This window comes from Vicia villosa, unplaced genomic scaffold, assembly GCF_029867415.1.
Source record: "Vicia villosa cultivar HV-30 ecotype Madison, WI unplaced genomic scaffold, Vvil1.0 ctg.001440F_1_1, whole genome shotgun sequence".
In the NCBI taxonomy this organism is placed as follows: Eukaryota; Viridiplantae; Streptophyta; class Magnoliopsida; order Fabales; family Fabaceae; genus Vicia; species Vicia villosa.
Genome location: NW_026705619.1, coordinates 459,068 through 483,794, shown reverse-complemented (window position 1 = coordinate 483,794; position 24,727 = coordinate 459,068). Strand labels below are relative to the sequence as shown.

Below are 24,727 nucleotides of genomic sequence, written 5' to 3'. Positions count from 1 at the left end.
CTTTCATCCTTTTATGTGGTTCGTCTGGATCTTTTTCGAACCCAAGGGGCTCGTCATCATAAATCCCATCAAACCTTTCAAACTCTGAATCCAACTTGTTGTTAGATTGAGTACATTCGTTTGTAAGCATGGCTTCTAAAGCCATATTTTCCTCTAAGTCGTCTTCAAGAGCCGCTTTTAATTTATTTTCGGCTAAATAAGCGGTAATTCGAGCCAAATGAATTGACTCAGCAGTCATTGTCATCAATCATTGTCCACCCATCAGGTGGACCTTCTCCATTCATTGGCTCATTTGGGTCATCTTTATTCCAAATAAAACCATAATTGGGGTCTAAGTTCAAGTATTTAGACACACTTTCGTCAGAAGAATATATTTCCTATGCTCTATAACAAGGCCCTACGTTAGCCAAATGCTGTTCAAAGTGTCTTCGACTCACTTTGCTTGCATCACCTCTATAATAACTCTGATCAGCTTCCACATTTTCCACAATTCCATCTTCTCTCCAAATTGCAACCCTTTGGTGCAATGTTGACGGGACAGCTCCTACTCCATGAATCCACTCTCGACCCAACATCAATTTGAAATTTGCTTCTGAAGCAATCACCATAAAAATAGTGGTCCTTACTGTCGAACCCACAACTAATTTCACCTGCAATACTCCCAGGATGCTGCTGGTCTTACCTTCATAATTTGACAACACCATATTATGAGGCCTTAAATCTTTATCAAATTTTCCAATTTTATGTAATAAGGAGTGAGGCATTAAATTCACAGCAGCCCCACCATCAACAAACACTTTATTGATAGACACACCATTCACTTTTGCCCTTATGAACGAAGGCTTGAGATGGTATTTCATCCCATGATCAGGCTTTTCAAATATAGCCTTTTGTCCCTCGACTACGCCATTTTCCATTACATATTAACAGACAGGCATATCTTCTTCCTTTTCGTCCGGCATAAAGTCATCTTCAGTTTTAGAAGCCTCTGAAACCCTGTCGAACTCAGCAGGAAGTATGAGCACAATCCCACAGTCAATTAATAACTCGTCTGATTCTGCATCAAAGTTATCGTCTACCAGCTCTTTGCCAGCACTATCATTTGGTGAAATTTCCACCATTTCTTTTCCTAGTACTAAACCAGGCGATAAACGGTTATTGGCTATCCTTATTTGTTCTTCTGTTAACTTCTTCTGATAAGGTCTTGGTTGGTATCTGTCGAAATGTATCTAAACTGGATTTGACGGAATACTTCTATTTTTGTGATTTCGCTGGTATCGTCTCCATTGACTTCTTGTCATTAGATTCTTCCCTTTGTAATTTGGAGAGATGTAGTCCTTTTTCCTTGACCCATTTCCCTTTGAGCTCTCAGCACTGGCTCCTGTCTCTTGGATCCTCCATTCAGGGCACTTTCCTCCTTGAAAGTTGACTGGCTTCACCCATTTATCCTGGGGAACGTCATATGGGGGACGAAAAGTTCTTGGCTTTTCAAATTTCTTTTTGTAAACCTCAGCCCTAATTTTCTTCGCAGCATCGACGTCGTACACAGCGTCACATCTTGGGCACAATCCAACTTGTGCATTATTTTTGTGACACCTTTCCAAATACTTCAGCAGACTTTCGGCTGGCTTAGGGTAAGCCATGCTCAATATCTGGCCATCAATAGCCATATTATTTTCTTTGTCAAAACCCTTAGTAGTTTCGACCATCATTATATTAGCAACTTCAGTGTAGTTGGCTTCTCCAATCATCATTGGATTCTCATCCACTTGCATTGGTGATTTCGGCTTCCCACCAAATTGCATCCTACCTTCCTTCAAAGCCTTCTGCACCAAATCCCTGAAAAGCACACATTGAGATGTTTTATGGCCCAAAAAATTATGAAATTTACAAAATCCTCTTTTCTTTTTTTGTTCTAAAGGAGGATTTTTTAATCCTGGAGGCACAATGATTTGTCCATCAGCAACTAACAAATCAAATATCTCATCACATTTTTTTATATCAAAAGTATAAGTTTTATTTGTGAACTTTACATTTTGGTTTTCTTCTATAGGATTTTTTTCGTTCGAAGGCTTGAGTAATTTACAAACATAAGGAGGCCCTGGTTTTAACTCAGCCACATTAACTTCGTTTTCGTCATAACTACTGTCTGAGTCAAACTCATCTGTTGCAACATATGCCACTTTTTCTTTCTTATGATATTTATTTGATCTTGCTTTTTCGGCTTTCAACCGTTCTACCTGGCAAACCCTATCGGCTAACTGCGCCATATCTCTCAAATACTGAGTGTCTAACTTTTTCCTAATGGAATAGTCTAAACCACCAGCGGCCATTTCGACTAACTCATGCTCTGGAACTTGTGTAAAACACCTAGCCTTTAATAATTTGAATCGATTTAAATAGTCATATATCGACTCAGACGTCTTTCGTCTTACACCTGCTAACTCTTTCAAACTAATCTTAGACTGTCCCATATAAAACTGTTCATGAAACAATCTTTCTAATTGGTTCCATGAAAACACTGATTGAGGTGGCAAAGTGTTAAACCAAGTGAAAGCACTCTTCGTTAAAGAACTGGGAAAGTATTTTAATTTTAAATTTTCATTATTGGCAAGATCACCCGCTTCTGTTTGAAACCTAGCAACGTGTTCGACTGTAGATTCGCCAATCTCGCCAGCAAACTTTGTAAACTTTGGGACTTTCCAACCCCTAGGTAACTCAGTTTGTCTAATATACTCCGACAGAGGAGATACAAAATTGGGTCTATGCAAACCCACATTTATGCCATTTTGGACTAAGATTTGCTCTACTACATTTGAAATGTTATTATGACCCATAAAATTATTTTGCTGAACATTTCTTAAGACTTGCTCTGCATCTTGATATCTTTGTACTACCCTAGGAATATTTTGTTCCAAATGTTCCTCTTTGTCTCGCTCTGTGGTTTGACGTTGAGTACCTAAACCATCCCCATTACCTGGTGTTTCGACTACCCTCACGTTCGACACTTGGGAAGTATGCCTGGGTTGGACCGGTGGTGTCCCAAAGAAATCTGCTATTCTAGACATTTGATTGGCTAACATTTCATAACTATGGTTTTTGTTATTTATCATGGGAGTGAATATAGTCCCAATCTGTTGAGTCAAAGCATTAACCATATCATGATTACTCTCATCCATCTGTTGTCTAATTGAAATCATGGAAGACGTATTTAACGTCGGTGATGGTGGTGGCAAATACCCTACTCCTGGAGTTCTCCCTCCTGGATTATAAGAAGTACATGTAGCCATCATATTTTCAGAATAGGTGGCAAGATTAGTATGTAATCCCATCATCATTGATGTAGGCATTCCATATTGGGGAAATACAGGTGGAGGAATTCCTCCTTGAAGTAATGTCTCGCCAACTAGAATGGCGAACGTACTGGCGACGATACAATGGTTGCCACTGTCCCAGTATTGTTAGAATTTCGTGTTGGCGACATAAGCACTGTATTTTGTGGTAACGTTCCAGTTGGAACCACATCTATGTTGTTTCTAGGTGGATCGACATTATTTGAAGTGTTTTTGTTCGACATTTCACTCAATTGCCTGCCACTTCTTAATCTCATACATACTTTCAATTTTATCAAAACAAATGAAAATATTTAGCACTAACGGGTCCCACCAGGTGTGTCAATTTGTTTACCCAGAAAAATGGTAAACAATCGCTAGTTTCCTTTTTAAAGGTTACTCTTGCGGAATCAACTAGAATATTCCAGACCAAAGTGCTAATTTATGATTTGTTGTAGACTATTGACTAATGTGGACACATTAAGATTAATGAATGATAGAAAAGTGGACAGCAAGTGACTTTTAAATGCAATAAACGCGGGATAAAACCCAATTAAATGCAATAAAGACAAACGAAATTAATGTAGAGAAAAAGAAGAACTAGTGAAAAGACTTTAACTGAAATAAATGCAAAGTAAAAGGTGATGAAGCGTAGTAAAAGGAAACAAAATGACATTAATGGAAAGGATGTAAATGATTGCATGAAAAGTAAATTGGTACACAGACATACATTTTCAGATTGCACTCGTTTCTCATTTTCAGTGTAGAGATTGAGTTTATCGTAAAGTGTAAAATTGTGGACCTCTAAGATGATTCTATTCTTCTGCTTAAATAGGCATTTCAAAATAACTGCTTCTGACGGTTGCTTAAACCACTGACGACACGTGTACAACCATGCATAAGATATTTATTAGAACTTCTCCACATGTCTCATAATATAAAACCACCAACAACTGTCACTTTTCTTCCCGCCCTTCGACTTCGACTACTCTTAGAAGCCAGAATTTTGACACTTGCATCTTCTAAGAGTAAATGCGCTGTGACTTGCTTCGACGGAGCCTTATTAGATTCTGCGTCGAACCTTCTTCGTCCAGGCTATCTTTTCGTCTCTTCCCACACTTTCTAAAAATATAGAGAAGTCGAAATCTTTGGTAACACAAATATGATATAATATACTAATACATAACAAATATATAAATTAGAATGGATTAGTTATATAATGTTTCTAAAATGATCTTGTGGCTTTGGATCGCAGAAGAATGTATACTTGTTGGGTTAAATAGTATATTCATCCAAGTCCCACATCGGATAGTAGGAAGAAAATAGAATTGAAGTAATAATATATATAGAGATAGTTAGTTAAAATTTTATAAACAACAGCAAAATGTAGTTTTTGGGTGTATTAGTGATTTAGGTAGTTGTGTTTCTAAAATTGAGGGTAAAATAGTTTGTTGAGAGGGTTTTCTATTTTTCCGTTCAAAAATAGTTTGTTGAGAGGGATTTCTATTTTTCCATCGAAAAGATACAAGTCAAGGTTGGTCGCAAGGGGTTTCACTCTGAAAGAAGGTGCCGACTTTAATGATCCATTTTCTCTTGTTGTGAAGCATAGGTCCATTCGAATGTTGCTTGCCACAGTGGCACAGTTTGATCTTGAACAGGAATAGATGGATGTGAAGACTGCGTTCTGAAGGGTATGTCGAAAAGGGGAAGGAAGATTATATGTGCAAGCTAAAGAGATCTTTATATGGACTGAAACAATCTCCTCGATAGTGGAATAGGAAATTCGACAGGTTCATGGCACGCATAAGTTTCATTAGAAGTCACCTCAAACATTGAGTTTACTTCAGATTTCTACCTGGTAATTCATTTGTTATTTTGTTGCTTTATGTGGATGATATTCTCATAGCAAACAACAATGTCGAAGATGTAAAGAGGGTGAAGGCTGAACTCGATAAGGAATTTGATATGAAGGATCTGGGAGATGCATCCAGGATTCTTGGAATTGACATTCAAAGAGATAGAAAGCAGTTGAAATTATGCTTATCTCAAGAGACATATCTACGGAAGATTCTCGAAAAGTTTGGTATGTTGAATTCAAAGCCTGTTGTGATTCCAACAAACCCTTAATTCAAGCTGAGTGTTGATCAGTGCCCCGGTACTGATGTCGAAAGAGCTTATATGAATGTTATTCCATATGCTAATATAGTAGGTTCTTTGATGTATGTTATGGTCTGTACTAGACCCGACACAGCATATGCAGTAAGTCTTGTAAGCAGGTACATGGCGAATCCTGGAAAAGTGTCACTGGCAAGCATTGAAGTGGATTTTAAGGTACATAAACGGGTCTCTGAATAAGGTCCTAATTTATGGGGGAGCCTTGGGTGAATATAGTAAAGCAGTAATCGAAAGATATGTCGACTCTTATTATGCAGGTTGTATGGATTCCATAAAATCTATTTCTGGATATGTTTTCACTATGTTTGGCACTGCAATTAGTTGGAAAGCAATACTTCTTAAGGTTGTTGCTTTATCAAACACTAAGTCGGTGTATATTGCTCTCACTGGAGCTGTTAAAGAAGCATTGTGGCTTGATGGTTTTGCGAAGGAGCTGAAACTTCAAGGTCGAGGTATCATTGTTAAATGTGATAGTTAAAGTGCAATACACATGTTGAAGAAATCAGCATATCATGAGCGAACTAAGCACATCAGGTTGCATTTTGTCAGAGGAGTAATCGAGCGTGGAGAAGTCCAAATGCTGAAGGTTTTGACAGATCACAATGCTGCTGATATGATCACCAAGACATTGCCGAGTTGCAAGTTTTTCCGCTGTATGCAGTTGATAAAGCTGCATGAAGAAAGCTAGTTTGTTCCTTGATGTTATAGAGTTTGTTCCAAGGTGAAGATTTGTGAGAATTGGATCGAACTCTAGTGTGTCGAAGGGTAGCTTATGGTTCGACAGAGACTGTGTCGAAGACCTACATACTGTAGTCGAAGTGAGTTCTAGTATGTGGGTGTTGAAATGTTAGGGTTGTTAGTATTTTGAATTGGGTCTGTTTGTTATGTCCAATTGTTTAAGTTAACTTGTACTCTAAGTTGGCTTGTAATGGGTATTTGTGAAAAGGCCCGTTAGTTTAGTATGTTAGGTTTTATTATAAATAGCATACTAGTCTCTCATCATTGCAGACTGCAAATCCTAATTTAGGGTGAGAGGGTTATTTGTTATCTACTATCTACCCATTAATAAGAGATTGCCCAAACTGTCTATTTTGCCCTTTTCTTATAATTTCTTTACCCATACAAAAGGTTATTCATGTAATTAACAAAATAAAAAATAGCACATGCCAAATGTTGTGTTCTCATTGGTCAGTTATTTCAATTGTTGTACTTGCATAACCCATTTCACTCCAACCTCTTCGACACCATTTTCATCTGTCACTACATTTTCATTCTCTCTCTTCCATTTTCTCTCGTCTCCCCTCTCTTCTCCATTAAACCCTAGCCGCCGTCGGCCCTTTCTCCGGCCACCACCACCTTAATGAAAATATTAAGCCCATTTTCATATTCCCCATCTCACGGGTGTCACAAGGAAGCAGTTGGATTCTTATTTCGAGCGATCTCGCCGTTGACCGTCGCCTCTCCTTCTCTGATACTCTCAAAACAACCGCATCAATGGCAAAGCAGATCCACGAGATCAAGGAATTTCTTTTGACGGCGCGTAGAAAGGATGCGAGATCTGTGAAAATCAAGAGGAATAAGGATGTGGTACTAAAGTTAAAGATTCATTGCTCGAAGTATTTGTACACGCTGTGTGTGTTTAATACTAATAAGGCTGATAAGTTGAGGCAATCTCTTCCTCCCAGTTTGACTGTTCAAGATCTGTAGATTGAGTTCAATTTATCGGTTCTGTTTTATATTTGTTTGAATTTTTTTTCCAGTCTCTGGAATCCCACGAAATATATTCCATTTTATGGTGGGCTCTGAGCATCATGATTACCATCATTATGTTGGAGGACAAAGCCAAAGTAATTTTGCATCAATTTTCACTTATTGCGATTACATCTATGGTACTGACAAGGTTATATCATGATTTTGGAATTCTTCTGCTCTACATATATATCTTCTTATTTTTCTTGAAGGATTGCATATGCATATCGGTTTAGTGTGTTTTAAATTTGAAAGATGATGTCAGAAATCATTTAGAAGCAAAAGTTTTTGTTTTTATTATCTTATGTGATCATTTTCATTGATTTGTTGAGGATGAGTCTTTTGAATTTAAAGTTATTTATTCTTTATGTAATATACTTGAGTTTCTTAATCTGCTGCTTATAGTTTTGTTTGTGAAATCTTCGAATTGAATTATGAATTACTTGGGACACTACTGTTTGATTATCAGTCTTGGACTTACTGACTTTCCCATTAACATTTATTCAGCCAAAGCCTCGGGTTGATTACACTCTGAAGGAAGTTTGTGGAAGTTTGCCGGCACTTCCTAGAATTTCATATATGATTGATGTAGGTTCTAATCTGTAAGTTGGCCTCTTTTGAACTAATACTCATTTTTTTACTAATACTCATAATCCACACTAAGATTTACCCATCATTTAATAGGATACTATGAACTCAATTGTTACTGATATGCTCCAATGGCCTCAAAGGATTGTTGTGCCACTTGGTGGTATTCTTGTGAAAACTAGGTAATGTGAATTTTAATTTGTCTTAGTTATATATCTTCTTGAATCCAGATCAAAACATATCTAAGTTTTTGAAGTTGTTCCAAAGGCCTCATAGGATTGTTGTTCCATTTTTTGTCACTAACTTGCAGATCTACGATTGTTAGAGACATGGACATGAGTTTACTTATTTCATGTTACTAAAAGTTTGTTAATTTATTTTTGTTATTTTGTAGGTTGTAAAAGTTTCATATCTGCTGAACTATTTACAGGTTCAATGGCAGAACCCTTTAGGTAGTTTAAGTTTTGTGATATTTCGAGAACTTTATTATACACACAGAAGCGGCTTATATGGATTGATTTTTGTTTTTCTTAATCTTCTGCTTTTCTAATACACTCATTTATTTGTGTTCAATGCATTAATCCCTTAACTTTTCAACATTGCTTTGTTGGTTCTAGAAGTTGTTCTCGCCATTTGGAGCACAACAAACAAACATAATCGTTACAAAAGGTTATGGCTTTTCCTTGCACCCGAAGTTCCTCTGTTAATATATAATAATTTATAAAAAAACAATTTACACTTCTGTTGTTCATGTCTTTATTTAAACATATTCTGCAGGTGTTTATTGTGGCTTTTCCTTATATCTCAAACACATTCACTTATATCTCAATATGATTGAATATAACAATATAATTTTTTAAAACTTATGTTTTATACTTTACTCTTTCTTCTCATTATATGGGTTATTAACATTTCTGTAGTGTCCAAGGGTTGTTTTATACTTTACTCTTTCTTCTTACTATATGGTTTTTTAACATTTTTGCATTGTCCAAAGAAATATATTAAAGCAATTCGTTGAATATAAAGTTTCCATTGGATAACTTGGATGCTAAAGCAATTCATTTTTAGAATCATACTGTAGGAATATGAAGTATATTAAAGCAATTCGTTGAATATGAAATATGAATAATTTTTTAGTTTGGTTTGTATTAAATGACAATTGCTGCAAAACCGATGTTTAACATTTTGGTGAAACTCTGCGCATTGTACAGTTCTTTATCAACTTGCATTAACTTGATGTGCTTTCTTACTGATGCAGAAGTTCCTACTTGCACCTACTAACTTAAGGTCTTCACAAAAGCTGCTTTTCAAATAGATATTATCCGATTAAATTAGATGAGTTGGTAGTTGTGTAACATCACTTTTAACCACTAGGAAGATCTTGGTCCCCGTCCCTGTAACATCACTTTTAACCATAGAAAACAACTACTTAATTTATTAACTGGTTTGCAAAATTTCTACCTTTTAACTGTGCATTTTATTTAGATATCAATATAGGCACCACACATTGTTTAACTTGCAAAATTTATACCTTTTAAATGTGCACTTTATATAGATATTAATATAGGTACCAGTTTAACTTCTTGAAATTTTGGGAGGGCAGAGAAAAAAGGCTGCACTGCACCGCAGGTACCAGTTTAACTTCAATTCAGTGTTAGGATATCTAAATTAATTGTTTAGGTAAACATAAAAAAATGTAGCAATGGCATTTGCTGTCATATCAAACTTTTTTAAATTTAAGTTGAAGCTATTAAAAGAATATTATATCATATCAATTGCATGTATTTTTTTTTTAAAAAAAATTTTAATAACATTAAAAATCTATTTATCTCACGGGTCACTAACAAGATAATATTTATTTTAGTTTAATCAATCATTATTTTAATTTAAGAAACAAAACGAGTAAAACTCCGTTAAAAAAAATAAATTATTTAATCTCTAACAAGACAATATTTATTTTAGTTTAATCAATCTAATTGTAATCAATCAATCATTATTTTTCTATATGATTACTCTTTATTTTTTTTAAAAATAAATCATTTCAAATTTTATATTTGTATTTGATATTATCTAAGTGTTATAACATTAAAACACATTTATGTGTTATCACATTAACAAATATTTTGTTTTTTTATTTTATGACTATTATTTAAAGATTCTAAATTACGACATATTTTTAGTTATTTACACTATGATAATTCTATTACCGGTGCGGGAGCACGGGTCTCATACTAGTTCTTGTAACTTGTAATCTTGTTTTAAGGAGAAAGGAAAGAATAGAAGTTATAACCAATCCTTATTGTGTTCTTCTTATTTTACTATCTCTTCTACCCTTGTGTGTTTCTTGATCAAAAAGAAATTGTTTATACTTTGTTTACGGTATCGATTTTCACAACAGTTTACAACTAGATCTCTTGAGATGTGGAAAGAGTTGTCGGCTTTTGATGGATAAACTATCTTCGTCCTGGCATCAAGCGTGGTCCATTTACTAATGAAGAAGAAACTACTATTATGCAACTTCATGCCATGCTTGGCAACAGGTACCTCACTGCTCCATTTCTTCATTTTGTTCAACATTCACATATATACAAGATATCATCTCATCTTGTTCCTAAAGCTTCACTCCACTCATAAGCTTCCTAGTAAATGTGTTGCAACATGGTTGTTGCATTGATCTCTACTTGTGATATTGCATTCACTTGTCATGTAACTGGAAACTATGCAATAATTTAGGTAGGCTGCTATAGCATCCCAGCTACCAGGAAGAACAAACAACGAAATTAAGAACTACTGCAGCACACATCTAAAGAAGCGCGTCCTTCGGTCACTAGGGGAAGACATCCCTGTCTTATTCCTGATAGTAATGTCCAGTCGAATGCTCCTTCTATGCGCCACATGGTTCAATGGGAAAGTGCGAGGGTTGAGGCAGAGGCAAGGTTGTCAATTGAATCCACATTGCACTATTCAGGCTCTCCATCGAAAACAACATGTTCAGATTACTTTCTTAAACTTTGGAATTCTGATGTGGGTCAGTCGTTTCGGAAGATCAAGGGAAAGGAAGAACTGGTGTCCCAAAGTCTAGTCTCACAAGCATCGGCTTCATCACTATCATCGACAACGTTAGACGAGTCATGTTCTGATGTCTCGTCTCAGGTGAAAAACACTCAAAGGCATAAACTAAGCCTTAAAGTGTCAACAACACCAAAGCTTGAAATTGACAACATGAATCAAGAACAAAACAGGCCTCGCGAACAAACAAATAGCTATAAACCAAAGCTTGGCGACAATAGAGCTGGTTCAGATTCAGGAAATTATGAATTTCTTGATACTTCTGATTCTGCACTAAAGCACCTATTACATATGCCTGATGATATATAATTCTTGGGACACACTGACAATTTCCTGAATCTCCTTGATGGTAGATATGACTAAGATTACTCTCCTCCATATATAATTATATATGATAGAATAGTTAGTTATCTTTGCCTTTTATGTTATCAACTTTGACATATGATAGAATAGTTAGTTATCTTTGACTTTTATGTTATCAACTTTGATATATGATAGAATAGTTAGTCATCTTTGCCTTTTATGTTAACTTCATTTTTGTAAATGCATCACCAAGGCAAAATACTCAAATGTGTACTTTGGTAACATGGATTTGAATTTGAAGTTACAGAACTGAATTAGTTGTCTAAAGCTAAAAAAATCTTATATTGCACAAGTTGAAGAAGAATTAAATTATTTTTATTCCAAAGTAATGGATATATACAAGCCAATATATATCACTATGCACACAGAATAAATTAACATAGACTAAAAAAGACACCAAACCACACATGAAGAAAGTATATATGAATAAAACAACACATAATTTTTTTATCAGGCTTGAGGATTCTAGCATTAGAATAAACCAAAGAGTTTCTTTGGAGCTGTTCATGTTGCCCTGTATTTTGCAGCCACCTCTTCTGCTTTGAGTAACTCTTCTCCTTTCGTGGCCTCAATCACTGCCCTCTTTTCTTCAGCTTTCTTGTGAAGTAATGCTATTTTGTTCTTCATTTTCTCTGCATATTCTCCCTTTTTCCCCTCTAGTTGTTCCTATTCACAGTGAAAAGTTTAAGTTATTTGTTTTTCCATAGCTTAAAGTTAAATTTATGTTATTATTGCTTGTAAAAATAAGTTGTTACCTCAAGTTTTCTCAATTCAGCTTCTGGTGCAGCTTTCTTGTTGTTCTCCCATGCTGTAATGGTTGAAAGTTTTCTCTGAGCCCTGTTATACAAGTTTGTTGACTAACTTAAAAAATAAGTCATTAACTGATAAAATAACATGAACATTTGATGTTAATAACCTAACATGGTAAAACAAATAGCTGATACCTATTTGAAATGAAATGTAATGAATTTCTAGGCAATTGAATATTTTTTTAGAAGGTTAGCTATTGCAATGACTTAAGAATGTTTGGATTAACTTTTTCAGTTTATTCACTGGCATAAGTTACTCATTAGACATGTTCGTAATCTGTTTTCAACTTATTTTGCTTAAGTTCTTCAACAAGCTTTTTCATGTTTTATGCAAAACTTCTTTTTCCCCATCAGCATTACTTCCTTATTAGTTATGGAGACTCAATGGATGGTCCTAACAATTTACTAAAACTAAAAAAAAAACACTTCAATTATGAAAAAAGCAATAGACAGTACAAGCTCTTACTTGTTCTGTGCTTTAGAGTTAGACTTTGCACTTTCTTCCCATGCTTTGACTACTGACAGCCTATTTTATAAATATTAAATTGTATTGGACCATAATGAAATAGTCAGGGGCGGAGCCAAGGCCTAGCTAGCCCGGGCAGGCGCCCGGGCTCAACCCCTATTTTCTTTGTACTCCCCCCAATTTAATAGTCGATTCTTAGACAAAATTAGGGGCAAAATTAGTAAAAATAGGGTTTGAAAATTAAACAGATGAATAATCAATGGTGTAAAGTTTTTTCCCAGGCTGTCTAAAATTTCTGGCTCCGCCACTGGAAATACTATAATATAGTTTGATTGGTAACCTCGATCCACTCGTTTCAAACCATGTGATACACAGAGAGGATTTAAAGGAGAATCAGTGATATGATACACGTGTTTAACATTGATGCATATTCACCATGTTTTGCTACATCCTTAGTGATGAGTCATACACCACTCTCCTTCATTGATGAGTTATCGACCATACTTTCGAATAGAACAGAGTCTTGTGACTTGTAGCCAAGATTAAAACTTCAAGACTATGTTTGTTTCATTAGGTTATAAATGACTATACATAAATATCTTGCAAACTAGGTCGTCACTAGTGTTGTACTCACACCAACTATAGTTGACACCCATTGTGGGGTACGAAAAAAGTTCATGAACCACACCCTTTCAAGAGCTTTTGATTAATCTACTCGCATTTCACAATGGTTGCCACAAGGATTTCATCCAGTAAAGGTGACCAAGAGTCTAGAGCGGAAATGCAAGTTGATGTAGAAGATCTAAGTATCCATAACTAAACATGCAAACAAGGGTTTAGAACATTTAGAAGCAACAATAATAGGACAATGATCGACATGAGGACATAGAGGTTCTGGACCCCAAACCCCTCGCTGTGGAGATCAGGGACACCCTAGTCCCAGAAAACTTTAAGCCATCCCTTCTAGTGATGTTTGATGGAAAATGGGTCTTCAAGAGAACATTATTGTTTTCCATACATATATGGTGATCATAGATGCATGGGAATCTCTCAAGTGCAAACTTTTCTTCAAACCCTTGAAATTGGTGCCTTTACACGGGTACATGAATCTTCACAGGTTCTGTATAATCAATTATCAAAACTTGTCCAAGAAATTGTTCCACTAGTTCTTAACGACCAAGCACCGCAAGGTGTACACTATAAGTATTTTTAACGTGTGTCATTAGAGTCATTTTTTGTTCTTGTGCGAATATCTGACGTGTTTCAACAAGCCCACCATCACTGTGATAAACCCTAACCAGGAGATGTTTGTGGGGACCTTTTAGAATGGACTCAAAGTCATACATTTCAACGAGTCCCTCACTCAAACACATGCATAGAAGATGGAAGAAATAATGGCAAAGGAGAAATGTTTCGTAAAGGAAGAGGAATGGAATTTCGAGAAAAGATCTATAATTGCGAAGGAACACGTCAATATAGGAAAAATGTAGAGAATTACCCTCAAACAATTAGGTTCAACGGGCTCTTCAAACCTCCTAGAAAACCCGTGGATAATTACACCCCGTTAAACACCAGGTGAAAACAAATATGCCAAGAGGTTTTCATACCAAGGACATTCCCGGACCTTAATCCCTAAATGGGAGGTGATGGTAAACAAACCCAACAAGTAGTGAAAATACCATAATGTTACAGATCATTATACATATGATTTTCATCAGCTGAAGAAGGAAATATAGTGCCTTGTCTAGAGGGTATCTAAAAATATATGTTTAGGGCACGTTATATAGCTCTAAATGGAGATCACAATCTTGTGTCTATAATAGACCTATAAGTCCCCAACTAAGAAAGAAAAAGAAGTAGAAGAAAGAAGTAGATGAAAACCTATTCACCATGGAATCAACACTATTATTAAAGGTTTCATCGAGAGGGGGAAAGTCAATCTTCTCATGTAAGAGGCATGCTCACCAGGTCATGCACTTCTTTGATTCACCATCAAAGTCTCACCTAACTTCTGCATCCAGTGTCAGTTTCTCCTATGGGGACATTGCTATGATTCAATTCCATGAAGACGACCTCATGGTTACCAGTGTACAAATTTTTTAATTAAGATGTCAAGCGACTACTTGTAACACCCCAAATCTACCCAACATTCATAATACCAATCAGAGTGCAGAAATTCCAAACAGACATGAGGTATTACATTACAGCATTGAAACAATCACATAAAAGCTCATTATAATAGATACATAACACATGTGAACAGGGAGAACTCATAACAATTAATAGTCTTCAAAACCAAATCAACTTTAATAAACAATGCAGCGGAAAACACATCTTAATAAGCTTCAAATGATAGCATCTTTGTTTATCTTGAAAGCAACAAGAAATAAACTTCTTCGGAAACAACTCATAATTCAACTTAATCATAACAAAACAAAATAAGCGTCAATCCCCCCGAGTGCTACGTATCAGAGCAAAAGACACCAACTCGAGCTACTAACGATAACGGCTACTCATCTTCGTTACCTGCACGTTACCAACAAAGGGTAACATTCAAACAGAAGGGGTGAGATATCAAACAGTATAAAGGAACGTATGAAAATACTTATAACAAAAATAAGATCATACACAATTCACCACTTCTCAACATAATGCAACTTTCATCACAACAACAATGTTATCAACCAATCATAACAACAAATATAATTTCACAACTATGTCATCAACACAGTATAACATTCACTTCATAATCACAACTCAATATGCAACTCAATATGCGACTCAATACTATGTATATGCATGTGATACCAACCGCCAATACATGCCATTATGTTGAGCATTGGCTCCATCTCAAAAAATCGCCAATATAGGCCATCGTGGTTGCCATTTTCAGGCTATCGTCGTTACCATTTTCAGGCTATACCAAACTATACAATGGATGTGACTCAATAATGCGACATCCACAAAACACAACATTCACAACACGTCACAACATTGGCTAAACAACCTAAACTCAATGCCAAGATTCAATGGCAACAACAATATCATTACTATTATAGTAATTCATCACTTCTCAATCACGTCTTTAGTATATACCAACATACAACAATACTCACTTCACAATACATCACGATATCACAAAAATACAACTCAAGAAAAGTTATCAAAGATCATTTCAAATCAATTTCATTAGATAGGAATTAATTTCTTCTTTATGGAGGTTCAAACGGTGCGTAAAAAAGAGTTACGAATCAAAAGATACAACAAGTAGAAGTTTCAAAAAGTTTTTGACAGCAAATTTCGCTTAGCGGGCCACAAGCGCGCTAACTAAAACTAAAAACAGTAGTGAATCATATTCACAGCTCTGCTTAGTGGACCAATCCCGCTTAGCGGTGTAATACGGTGAACTGACTTTTAAGAAATGTCGCGGTAAGCAAGAGTCGCCACCGACTTTTATTTTATCCAATTTTAGGAAAGGCTAAAAGAACAGAAAAAGACCTTTTAAAAAAATTTGAGTTCGGGGGGTAAATTATACAAAGGGAAGGTGTAAAGCACCCTTTGCATCCATGGTTATCCATGGGCTCTTAATTGCTTAGCTCACTTTGTTTTCAAAATATTTGAATTGTTTGAAAAAGTGGGCTGTGAATAGAAATTTGAATAAGAACTTTAGCTTGTAAATAAGCGTAGTCTTTTTGAAAAGTTTCTTTGAAAAGAAGTGGGAAAAGATTTTGAACTTGAATTTGAATTTGAAAAAGAGCAAGCAATTAATAGCAACTACCCTAAGTTTAGAAATTTGTTCTTTTAGCTTTTCAGGGCGAAAGGGTCTATCCATACCATGAGAGGGCAGGAAGTCTTTCAATTGGATGTTAAGGGTCATCGAGATATCGTTCGCCATAAGACTTTCCCTTGCCATAAAGAGGGCAGGTAGTCTAAGGGAAGGATGTAATAGTCATTCTGTTTAGGCATCATGCGAGGATACCTTAGCAATTGGGACAATCATCATGTTTTACCGAGGCAACATCGAGGGACTAGATGATTTTTAATCTCTATAGGCAACCTTGCTTTAGGTATCCTCGGAATCGAGGGACTTGACTATTTAGTACAATTAGAGGCAACAGGTAACAATAAGGCAACAGTATAAGACAACAAGAGGGATTACCCTAAAGGTGCGTGGGTGCAACAATCACGTGATTCAATTCAATTATTTATCTTGTAATTAGTTATCCTAATTCGATTCAATGCTTGCACTCCCTAAGATTACTAACCACGCAGTTTAAAAATTGCAGAAATTAAAGGCATGAATTAAAACCTACGCTATTACAATAAACACCTGCGGGGATGGGGGAAATTAAAAGCAGAAAATAAGAGGGGATCAATAATTTGTATAAATATCCTTGAATGTCTTGATTTCCTCGAATCCTTGATCCGCTCTGATCAGCTTTTTTGATTGGTGGCGCGTGGCTGAATGATCTTGGTTAACCCTAAAAGTTGGGCACAAAGAAAAGAAAGGTTAATGTATTAGGGTTCTCAACAATTGTAATGTAACATATCAAAAGTTAAAATTGTAATAATTTAGGCAAACAGATAAACAGACAAAAATGACATAGATAAAAAAAACCTTCAAACCCTAATCATAAACCTATGAGGTTTATTTAAGAAAACTTATTATGACCCAAAAGGTTTATGAGGCTTAAAAACTATGTTAATGGATAATACCTACCTGATGATTCTAGGATTACCTAAGGTTTTGTTAAAAAAACGAGGTTAAACTATCCTAAAATTAATTTAAAATTATCAAACCTAAAATTAATATTATTAAAAGAATCTAAAATTAATTAATTAAAATTACTGACCCTAATATCAATCTAATTATCTAACCTAAATATTATAATTTTAATTATTAAAATTAACCAATCCTAAATATTACAATTAACTAATAAAAAATAAAATTAAAACTAAATTTTAATTAATGGGGTTGCTAATTAGTTAAGGGATTAGTTTGGTTTTAAAGAAAACAAAACAAAACAAAAAAAAAAAAAGAAACAGCAATACAATAGAATGAAAAGGCTAAAAAAAGAGAATAAGAATGTATCTGGGCGTTGGATCCTGTGAGGTTGGCCTTTGAGGTTCCATGGTGGATTGGCAGCCTCTGGAGCATGGATCTGATCTTGGACTGAATCTGATGGCTAGACTCGGAAGGCACACCATAACCCCATACGCATGCTGCACGTAGGATCTGCGTAGCAACGTTTAGAAAAAATAATGTGTGGCACGCAAGGGTCGAACCCCTGACCTTGTGCACCTTAACTTGGACGCACTGACTCTCCACCAGGCCACTTGATCTTCGCTGCGGATTCAGTCATGGGAATTGCTGCAGAATTTCCCACGGATTTTCCTTTGCTTCTTCTTCTCCCATGGCAACAGCTTAGATCCTGTGAAAATCAAAGGAAAGAGAGAAAACCACAAGCCCAGTTCACTTAATTAGGACATCCTAAATCTAATGGTGCTAATATTTTAGCTTGAAACGGCCTAAACCATGAAGAACGAAGGTCTCCAACTTCCACGCCCTAACAATGGTGATTGCTCATCTCCACACTAAAGCTTCGAAACAACGGATCCTTACCACCCTAAACACTAGCACAAGCACATTAGAAGCAACAAAACTCATGGAAATGCGTTAGATAACAAAATTCGATAATCAAGACTTTGAATAAATATGAATGACATGCAACATGGTGTTTACGTGATTTGTTGATGCTGTACCAATCCTTACTTACTCAGAATTTCCTCAGGGAAAAGAATATAGCCTTGGTTCGACTTGAAAGTAGCTGTACAGAGAAATTTTATTTGCCCTAGCTTTATGAAACTTTTGCTACCTTGAACCCTAGTCCCTTGCTCTCTCTTTTCGTCCTCATGGTCTGCAGATGTTATGCTTATATATAGAGGAATAATTAGGGTTAATAACTTGGAGAAAAATCATGTGATTGGTGATTTGCAAATTTGAAGAAATTTGATTGAAAATTTTATGTAAATCTTTCTATCTTTGGTTCCAATCAAATCTCTTTTTCCTCCATGAAATTTCTTTGATTTAACTCAAAATATCTCTCAATATTTGATAAAAAAGTATCCTCATTCAAATCTTTGCTTATTTGCTTTATTCTATTCAATTTAAATTGAATTTAAATAATTAAATTCAAAATAAAAATAAATAAGAATAATAAAAATGACCCCAAAGGCCTATGGGTCGTGAATGACCTATGGATCAAGTTTGGAATCAAGGATTTGGGCCCATTTAATTAAAAACTCAAAATTCACCACTTTGGCCTTCATGTATTTTCATCAAAATTGCTCAACTTTAGAAGGTCATAACTCTCTCAAAAATTATCATATGGAGGTGTTATAGGACTTTTTGAAAAGCCCAAGATGTCTTCTACAAGCCACTTTGGAACATATTTTGCATTTGGAGATTTTATCTTGATGATATGGCTCCTGACAAAAAATAGCTTTTTGCGATCTTCTAGAAGGACCTGTAATGCATTGGCTCATATCTCTTATGCGGAAGCATTTCTTGACCTTGGGCCAAACATCAAAGTTGTAGAGACTCAAATTTCCTTGAGAATGAGCTTTGGTTGAGGAATTTGTGAGAAAGTATGAGAGAGTTATGGCTGGTCAAAGTTCAGTTGACTTTTATCTAGAAACCCTAATTTAGCAACTTTGTACTTTTGTGGATTTTTTACCTTTTTTTGATGAATCATGATCAACTCTTGATCAAATGATGAATTACACAAAAAATCAGGAACTTTGACTATGATTTGACCATAGTTTGACTTTTAGGTCAACCAGTCGATTATTGATTATTTGGGTCATTGAATGAGAAATCTTTTGAATCAGGGCTTGAAACTTGGCATGAGGGTACTTTGAATCATTTGAGAGATCATGGAATCCACTTGAGGTGTCAGAAGTTCAAATTCCTTGATTAAATCAGAAACCCTAATTTAGAGGTTGTTGTATAGGAGAGAGACTGCATGCTTCCTTCTTGTGTATCTTTGAGCATTTGAAAGTCAGATGGACTGAAATATGAATAAATATGTTGGGAAAATTTTGGGGTATGACAAGCGGACTCGTGAATTTCAGAATTTGTTTCCAGACTTCGCTTAGCAGACCAGATCCCACTTAGCGGACTAACGATAATGCAGAAAAATAACAACAACCTCAATTCTGTGAAAAGGCTATCACACACCTCAAAGTCACTTCCATACAGCAATTAACAACATATAGAACCAGTATTTAACATCTAACATCAACAACCTATATCAAAAACATGTTTAGAACACAAATTTCATGAAATCTAGCATGAACCCTAACAATTCCCAATTGAAATTCTCACACAAACATGGATACTAAGCATATAATCAAACCCCACCATAACCTATCATCATATAATTCCTTATCATGAAAGAATCTCACCCTTACCTTGGTTTGGATTGAAGACAACTCTAGCTTCAATTGGGTTTTGCCCTAGCTTCTAATTTTCTATTTTCCAAATTCTCTTGTTTTGTTAATCTTACTAACTTATTATTACTAATAGGCTCTAATTAACACCTCCCACTTACCAACTCTAATTCTAAGTTAGGCCCAACAACACTAATCTCACTAAATCATGTTATTTCTACTAATTCCCAATAAAATAACATAAAACCAATTAATCACCTAACTACCAAACAAATCACACGATACATAATAAAATAAATAATTAAAATAAAAACGGGCGTTACAACTCTCCCCCACTTAGAATATTTCCGTCCTTGAAATTTTACCTCATTCAAATAACTCGGGATAAGACTCCCGCATCTTGCTTTCCGACTCCCATGTCATACTCTCTCTAACAGCTCCCGACCAGACTACTTTCACCAAATCAATCTCCTTGCCTCTAAGCATCTTCGTTTCATGATCCTCGATTCGCACCGGCATAGTCTCCGCCATGAAATTATCCCGTACTTGCACATCATCCATATGAATCACAAGGGACGGATCAGAAATATACTTCTCGAGTTGCGACACATGAAACACATCATGTAAATTCGAAAGATTCGGAGGTAATGCCATCCTATACGCCACATTTCCAACTTTTTCCGAAATCTGATACGGACCAATAAAATGAGGAGTGATTTTCTTAGATTTCAACGTTCTCCCCACACCGGTCACTGGCGTGACTCTCAAAAATACATGATCACCCGCCTGAAATTCCAAATCTTTCCTCCACTTATCATGGTAACTTTTCTGCATACTTTGAAAATTTTTCATCTTCTCTCGAATCAACTTCACTTTCTCAATAGTCTCTTGAACAATTTCCGGTCCAAGTACTACACTTTCTCCAGATTCATGCCAACACAAAGGGGTCCTACATCTCTGAAATTCTGGTATGACAGAATCCGAATGTCATGTATGATGTCGTGACATCTGGTCTGTTATAAAACTGCACAAGTAGGATATTATGATCTTCAGTTTTAATACTAGCATGATGGAATACCATAAGGATATTGGGACCATCTAAACATAATGATAGCACAGAAATTACAATTAGGTTTTGATCTGGGTTGATTTACTGAAAGCACGAGCTTTGAAAGAATTCCCTGATGTTATAACCGATGTTACAACATCTTATACTAGATAAATAAATCAGTGCAGAAAATAGATAACACAAAGAATTGTTAACCTAGTTCAGTTAAACCAACCTACTCTGGGGGCTACCAAGCCAGGGATAAATCTACTATGATAGTATCAATTCAAAGCTAAACTCCCTCGTTTATAACTTCTCACTTAATCACTACCCAAGTTAGATTTCTATCTAAGACTCACCTACATATGAGGCCCCCCTCAATCCCTTCAATCACAACCAATGATAACAAACAGAAGATAATAAGAACATAGTGAAGTCACACTTCAAACAAACCTTGATCTTGCTTACCAGCTTCGATCAAGAGACACATATCACTCAACTCTCACCTACAGGTTTAGAGTGAGAACAATACTTCTCTTCCCTACAGGTTTAGAGAAGAACATGGCAGCCATCCCACAGCTCGGGTAATCTACCTTAACAAACCCTAATGTTTACATCTTTTCAATACTCGGCTTGCTTAACAAACTAGGTTACAAAGCTTCCTATTTATAACATATTCCCAACTGGACTTGGGCCTTCAATCACAACTTTATTTGCTGTTACAAATCATCTAAAAGAAAGGTCTTTAAATCATAAGTTTCCTAAATTGTCTCCATAATTGGAAACTACATAATCTTCAATATTTTGACTTGATTCTCTTGACCTTTAAAACTGCGCCACATATGATTGTACAATATTCCATAGATTATTCTGCATATGTTTATTACATATGGAATCTTCATCTTTCAGCTTAGCAGGCGCGATGTCACGGTTCATATCTTAACATTCCATAGAACATCTTGCTGTTGTACCTGTTTTGTTCATATTTATATTTGCAAGTTCTATACATCCTATTACATATTGCTGCTACTATATTTTAGCCAAACATAAATGCCAATCACACAGATCAAGGCATTAACAATCTCTCCCTTTGGCTTATTTTGGCTAAAACTATACATCTTGGCATTAAAAATTACACATAATTAGCAGCAACAGATAAACTAAACAGAAAAACAACTTAAGAACATAGAACCATCATTAAAATAATGAAGCCCCGTTTAATGTTTTTAATGTTTGACAGAGACTCCAGAAATCCTCCAAGTCTTCATAACATCTTATAACCACATCATAACATCTTCAATCCATACTGTCTTTAAATAATCCTTTGTTTCTTTTGATAGTAGTGGACTTTAGAATACCTTCGGATATTTCTCCCCCTTTTTAGCCACAATATGACAAAGAAGACATCGATGTCATAACATGCAACTTGACATTTGCATTTACTCCCTCTGTGAAGTACACACATTATGGTGTACATGAGGAAGAAGATAGGGGATAGGTTCCTCATCAAAGAGACCAGTTCTTATCACTGAGGACCAATGGTGGAATAAGAGTACTCTTATACACTTGTTGAGGAGCATAAGAGAAAACTCAAGTTCAGCACGTCCACCATTTCTTGTAACTCATAACACAAATTACAATTGTGTTCATAACTTAGATCACAAATAACAACTACACCAGTTCCTTCAAAAGGCATGACAATGCATAGGGATGAACACTTTTTGGTGACCTCACACAATAATTCATGACAGAATTTAACAGCATCCCTAACCCATATTTCTCTTTCGATTTAGCACTTGGCATAGCACCCCATCACAATACCAAACCCAGACACAACTTATTTGAATGCAAACAAAAAACATACTGAGAGAAATTGATGTATGTTGAATGTTGTGACTTAAGAGAAGAATTAACACCTATATATAGCCACTTGAATTCATAGAAATTAACGATGGTCATGGTTTTGGTCTTTGGTTAAATGCGTTTTAAGGAAACATCTCTAAAAGCAATTAATCTTCCCAATGCGGTTTTTGACTGTTTCTTCTGGAAAGAGTTATCTTTAAATCCAACGCACGCATAGTCATCATTTAAACTTTACACCATCCACTGATGTGTATAGATAATATCCAAGCAAATTTCCTTGTTAGGCTCAGTAGATACTATGTCCTTAAACATGTCATAACATTTTGTCAGACATTGCCACCTTTTCACTCTTCATGTGTAACATCCATAATTTTCCTTAATTTAATTTAATTGGGATTTAAATTATTTTATTGGAATTATTTGGCATTTCTCTAAAAATTATGGAAAATAATAGAATTGGGCCGATGTAGTGTTAGTAAAAGGAGGGGTGTTAGTCACAAGGCCTTTTACTAAATTGTATTATTTTTCATAAAAGAAGGAAAAGGAGGAAATTAGAGAAAGAACGTGAAAAGAGCAGAAAAGGAGAATAGAGGAAGAACGTGAAAGTGCTGAAGCAGAGAAAGAGGAAGAGTTCAAGAATTTGGCTAAGGTAAGGGGGGACTTATCTGATTATCATCTATTATCGGGTTAGGGGTTGATAATACTGAATAGATGTGGAATTTGGGTCGATTGAGTCATATGATAGGTTTAGGGATTGAGTCAAATTGTGTGATGTTTGATCCTATAATTGAATCCATGATATCTAGGTTGTTATGAACTTAATTGATGTGTAATTGATGTATTATGAGGTGTTTTTCGTGTTGTTTGTGCATTCTTTTTTCCCTAGGTTCGTACTGGTATGAATTGGGTGAGTTTAGAATGTGTAGAATGTTGTTTTCTGCAGGTTGGGGTTTCTGAAATCGCCGGTTCGCGCCGCGTGCATAGGGTTGGCGCCGCGAACAGGTGGGCAGAATGCCAGGAATTTGTGATACGCACAGGTCGCGCCGCGTACCCGTGTTCGCGCCGCGAAGGCGTAACTTTTTCTCGCTTCGCACCGCGTGCAGATGTTTGCGCCACGAACAGCTTGGCAGAGAGCCAAGGATTCTTGGAGCGCTCAGTTCGCGCTGCGAATTGATGATGGCGCCGCGTGCTGTTGGTGTTTTGAGATATTTTTAAAAGTTCAAAGACGCATAACTTTTTAACTGTTGGTCCGTTTGATGCGCCGTTTCGAGCTAAACGAACCTTATAGAATAATCTATATGATGATGATTGATTGGTTTTTAGAATGATGAAAATACATGTATGCTATTCTTATTGAGTATGATGATTGGTGCAAATACGTGTATGTTTTGTATATGATGATGATGGAATTGTGATTGAATGATGTTAATATATATGAACATACTGGGATGATGATGATGATGTTGATGATGATGATGATGGTATAAGTATGTTGTATATGTTGCATTCATTCATGTTCATTGATGATACTGTATCCATAAGGGTGTGTTGGATCAATGAAGGGCATGATTCCCATTGTGTGGAATCTGTGCTGGCAGGGCCGTATCTTGGATGATGTTGGATCGGTCATGGGTTATTCCCATTTGATGATGTTGGTACCACATGCATAGTGTCAGTTCATACATATGCATAATTTATAACATGATTGGATGTATTCCAATGTTGTAAATGTTGAGGATGTGTTGATTGTTGTTTGACTTGTTTTGAATGTATGTTTATGAAACAATTGGGTGAATGATGCAACTGTGATGTG

General features: G+C 35.8%; 2 protein-coding genes across 9 annotated transcripts; one reads left to right on the top strand and one right to left on the bottom strand.

Annotated features, from left to right (window-relative positions):
• The first annotated feature begins 6,759 nt into the window (after positions 1-6,759).
• Positions 6,760-11,504, top strand: LOC131635195 (calcium-dependent lipid-binding protein-like). 8 transcript variants are annotated; one of them, XR_009293752.1, is made up of 6 exons: positions 7,429-7,858; positions 7,941-8,026; positions 8,239-8,296; positions 8,462-9,473; positions 10,243-10,384; positions 10,578-11,492. XR_009293752.1 is itself a non-coding variant. In XM_058905797.1 (4 exons), the coding sequence occupies exons 1-4, from the start codon at positions 7,300-7,302 to the stop codon at positions 8,243-8,245; spliced, it is 282 nt and encodes a 93-aa protein (XP_058761780.1). In that variant the 5' UTR covers positions 7,224-7,299; the 3' UTR covers positions 8,246-10,234. The 8 variants fall into 8 exon arrangements, 1 of the variants encoding a protein (XP_058761780.1); XR_009293748.1 differs by adding an exon at positions 6,760-7,407 and having other exon boundaries at positions 7,764-7,858; positions 7,941-9,473; positions 10,578-11,504; XR_009293747.1 differs by lacking the exons at positions 10,243-10,384; positions 10,578-11,492 and adding an exon at positions 7,224-7,407 and having other exon boundaries at positions 7,764-7,844; positions 8,239-9,131; positions 9,412-10,234.
• Positions 11,505-11,569: 65 nt separating this feature from the next.
• LOC131635178 (uncharacterized) lies at positions 11,570-20,837 on the bottom strand. Its single transcript, XM_058905778.1, has 4 exons — positions 20,383-20,837; positions 12,552-12,611; positions 12,032-12,113; positions 11,570-11,942 (listed from the first exon to the last, which is right to left on the bottom strand). The coding sequence occupies exons 1-4, from the start codon at positions 20,835-20,837 to the stop codon at positions 11,781-11,783; spliced, it is 759 nt and encodes a 252-aa protein (XP_058761761.1). The 3' UTR covers positions 11,570-11,780.
• Between the last annotated feature and the right edge of the window lie 3,890 nt (positions 20,838-24,727).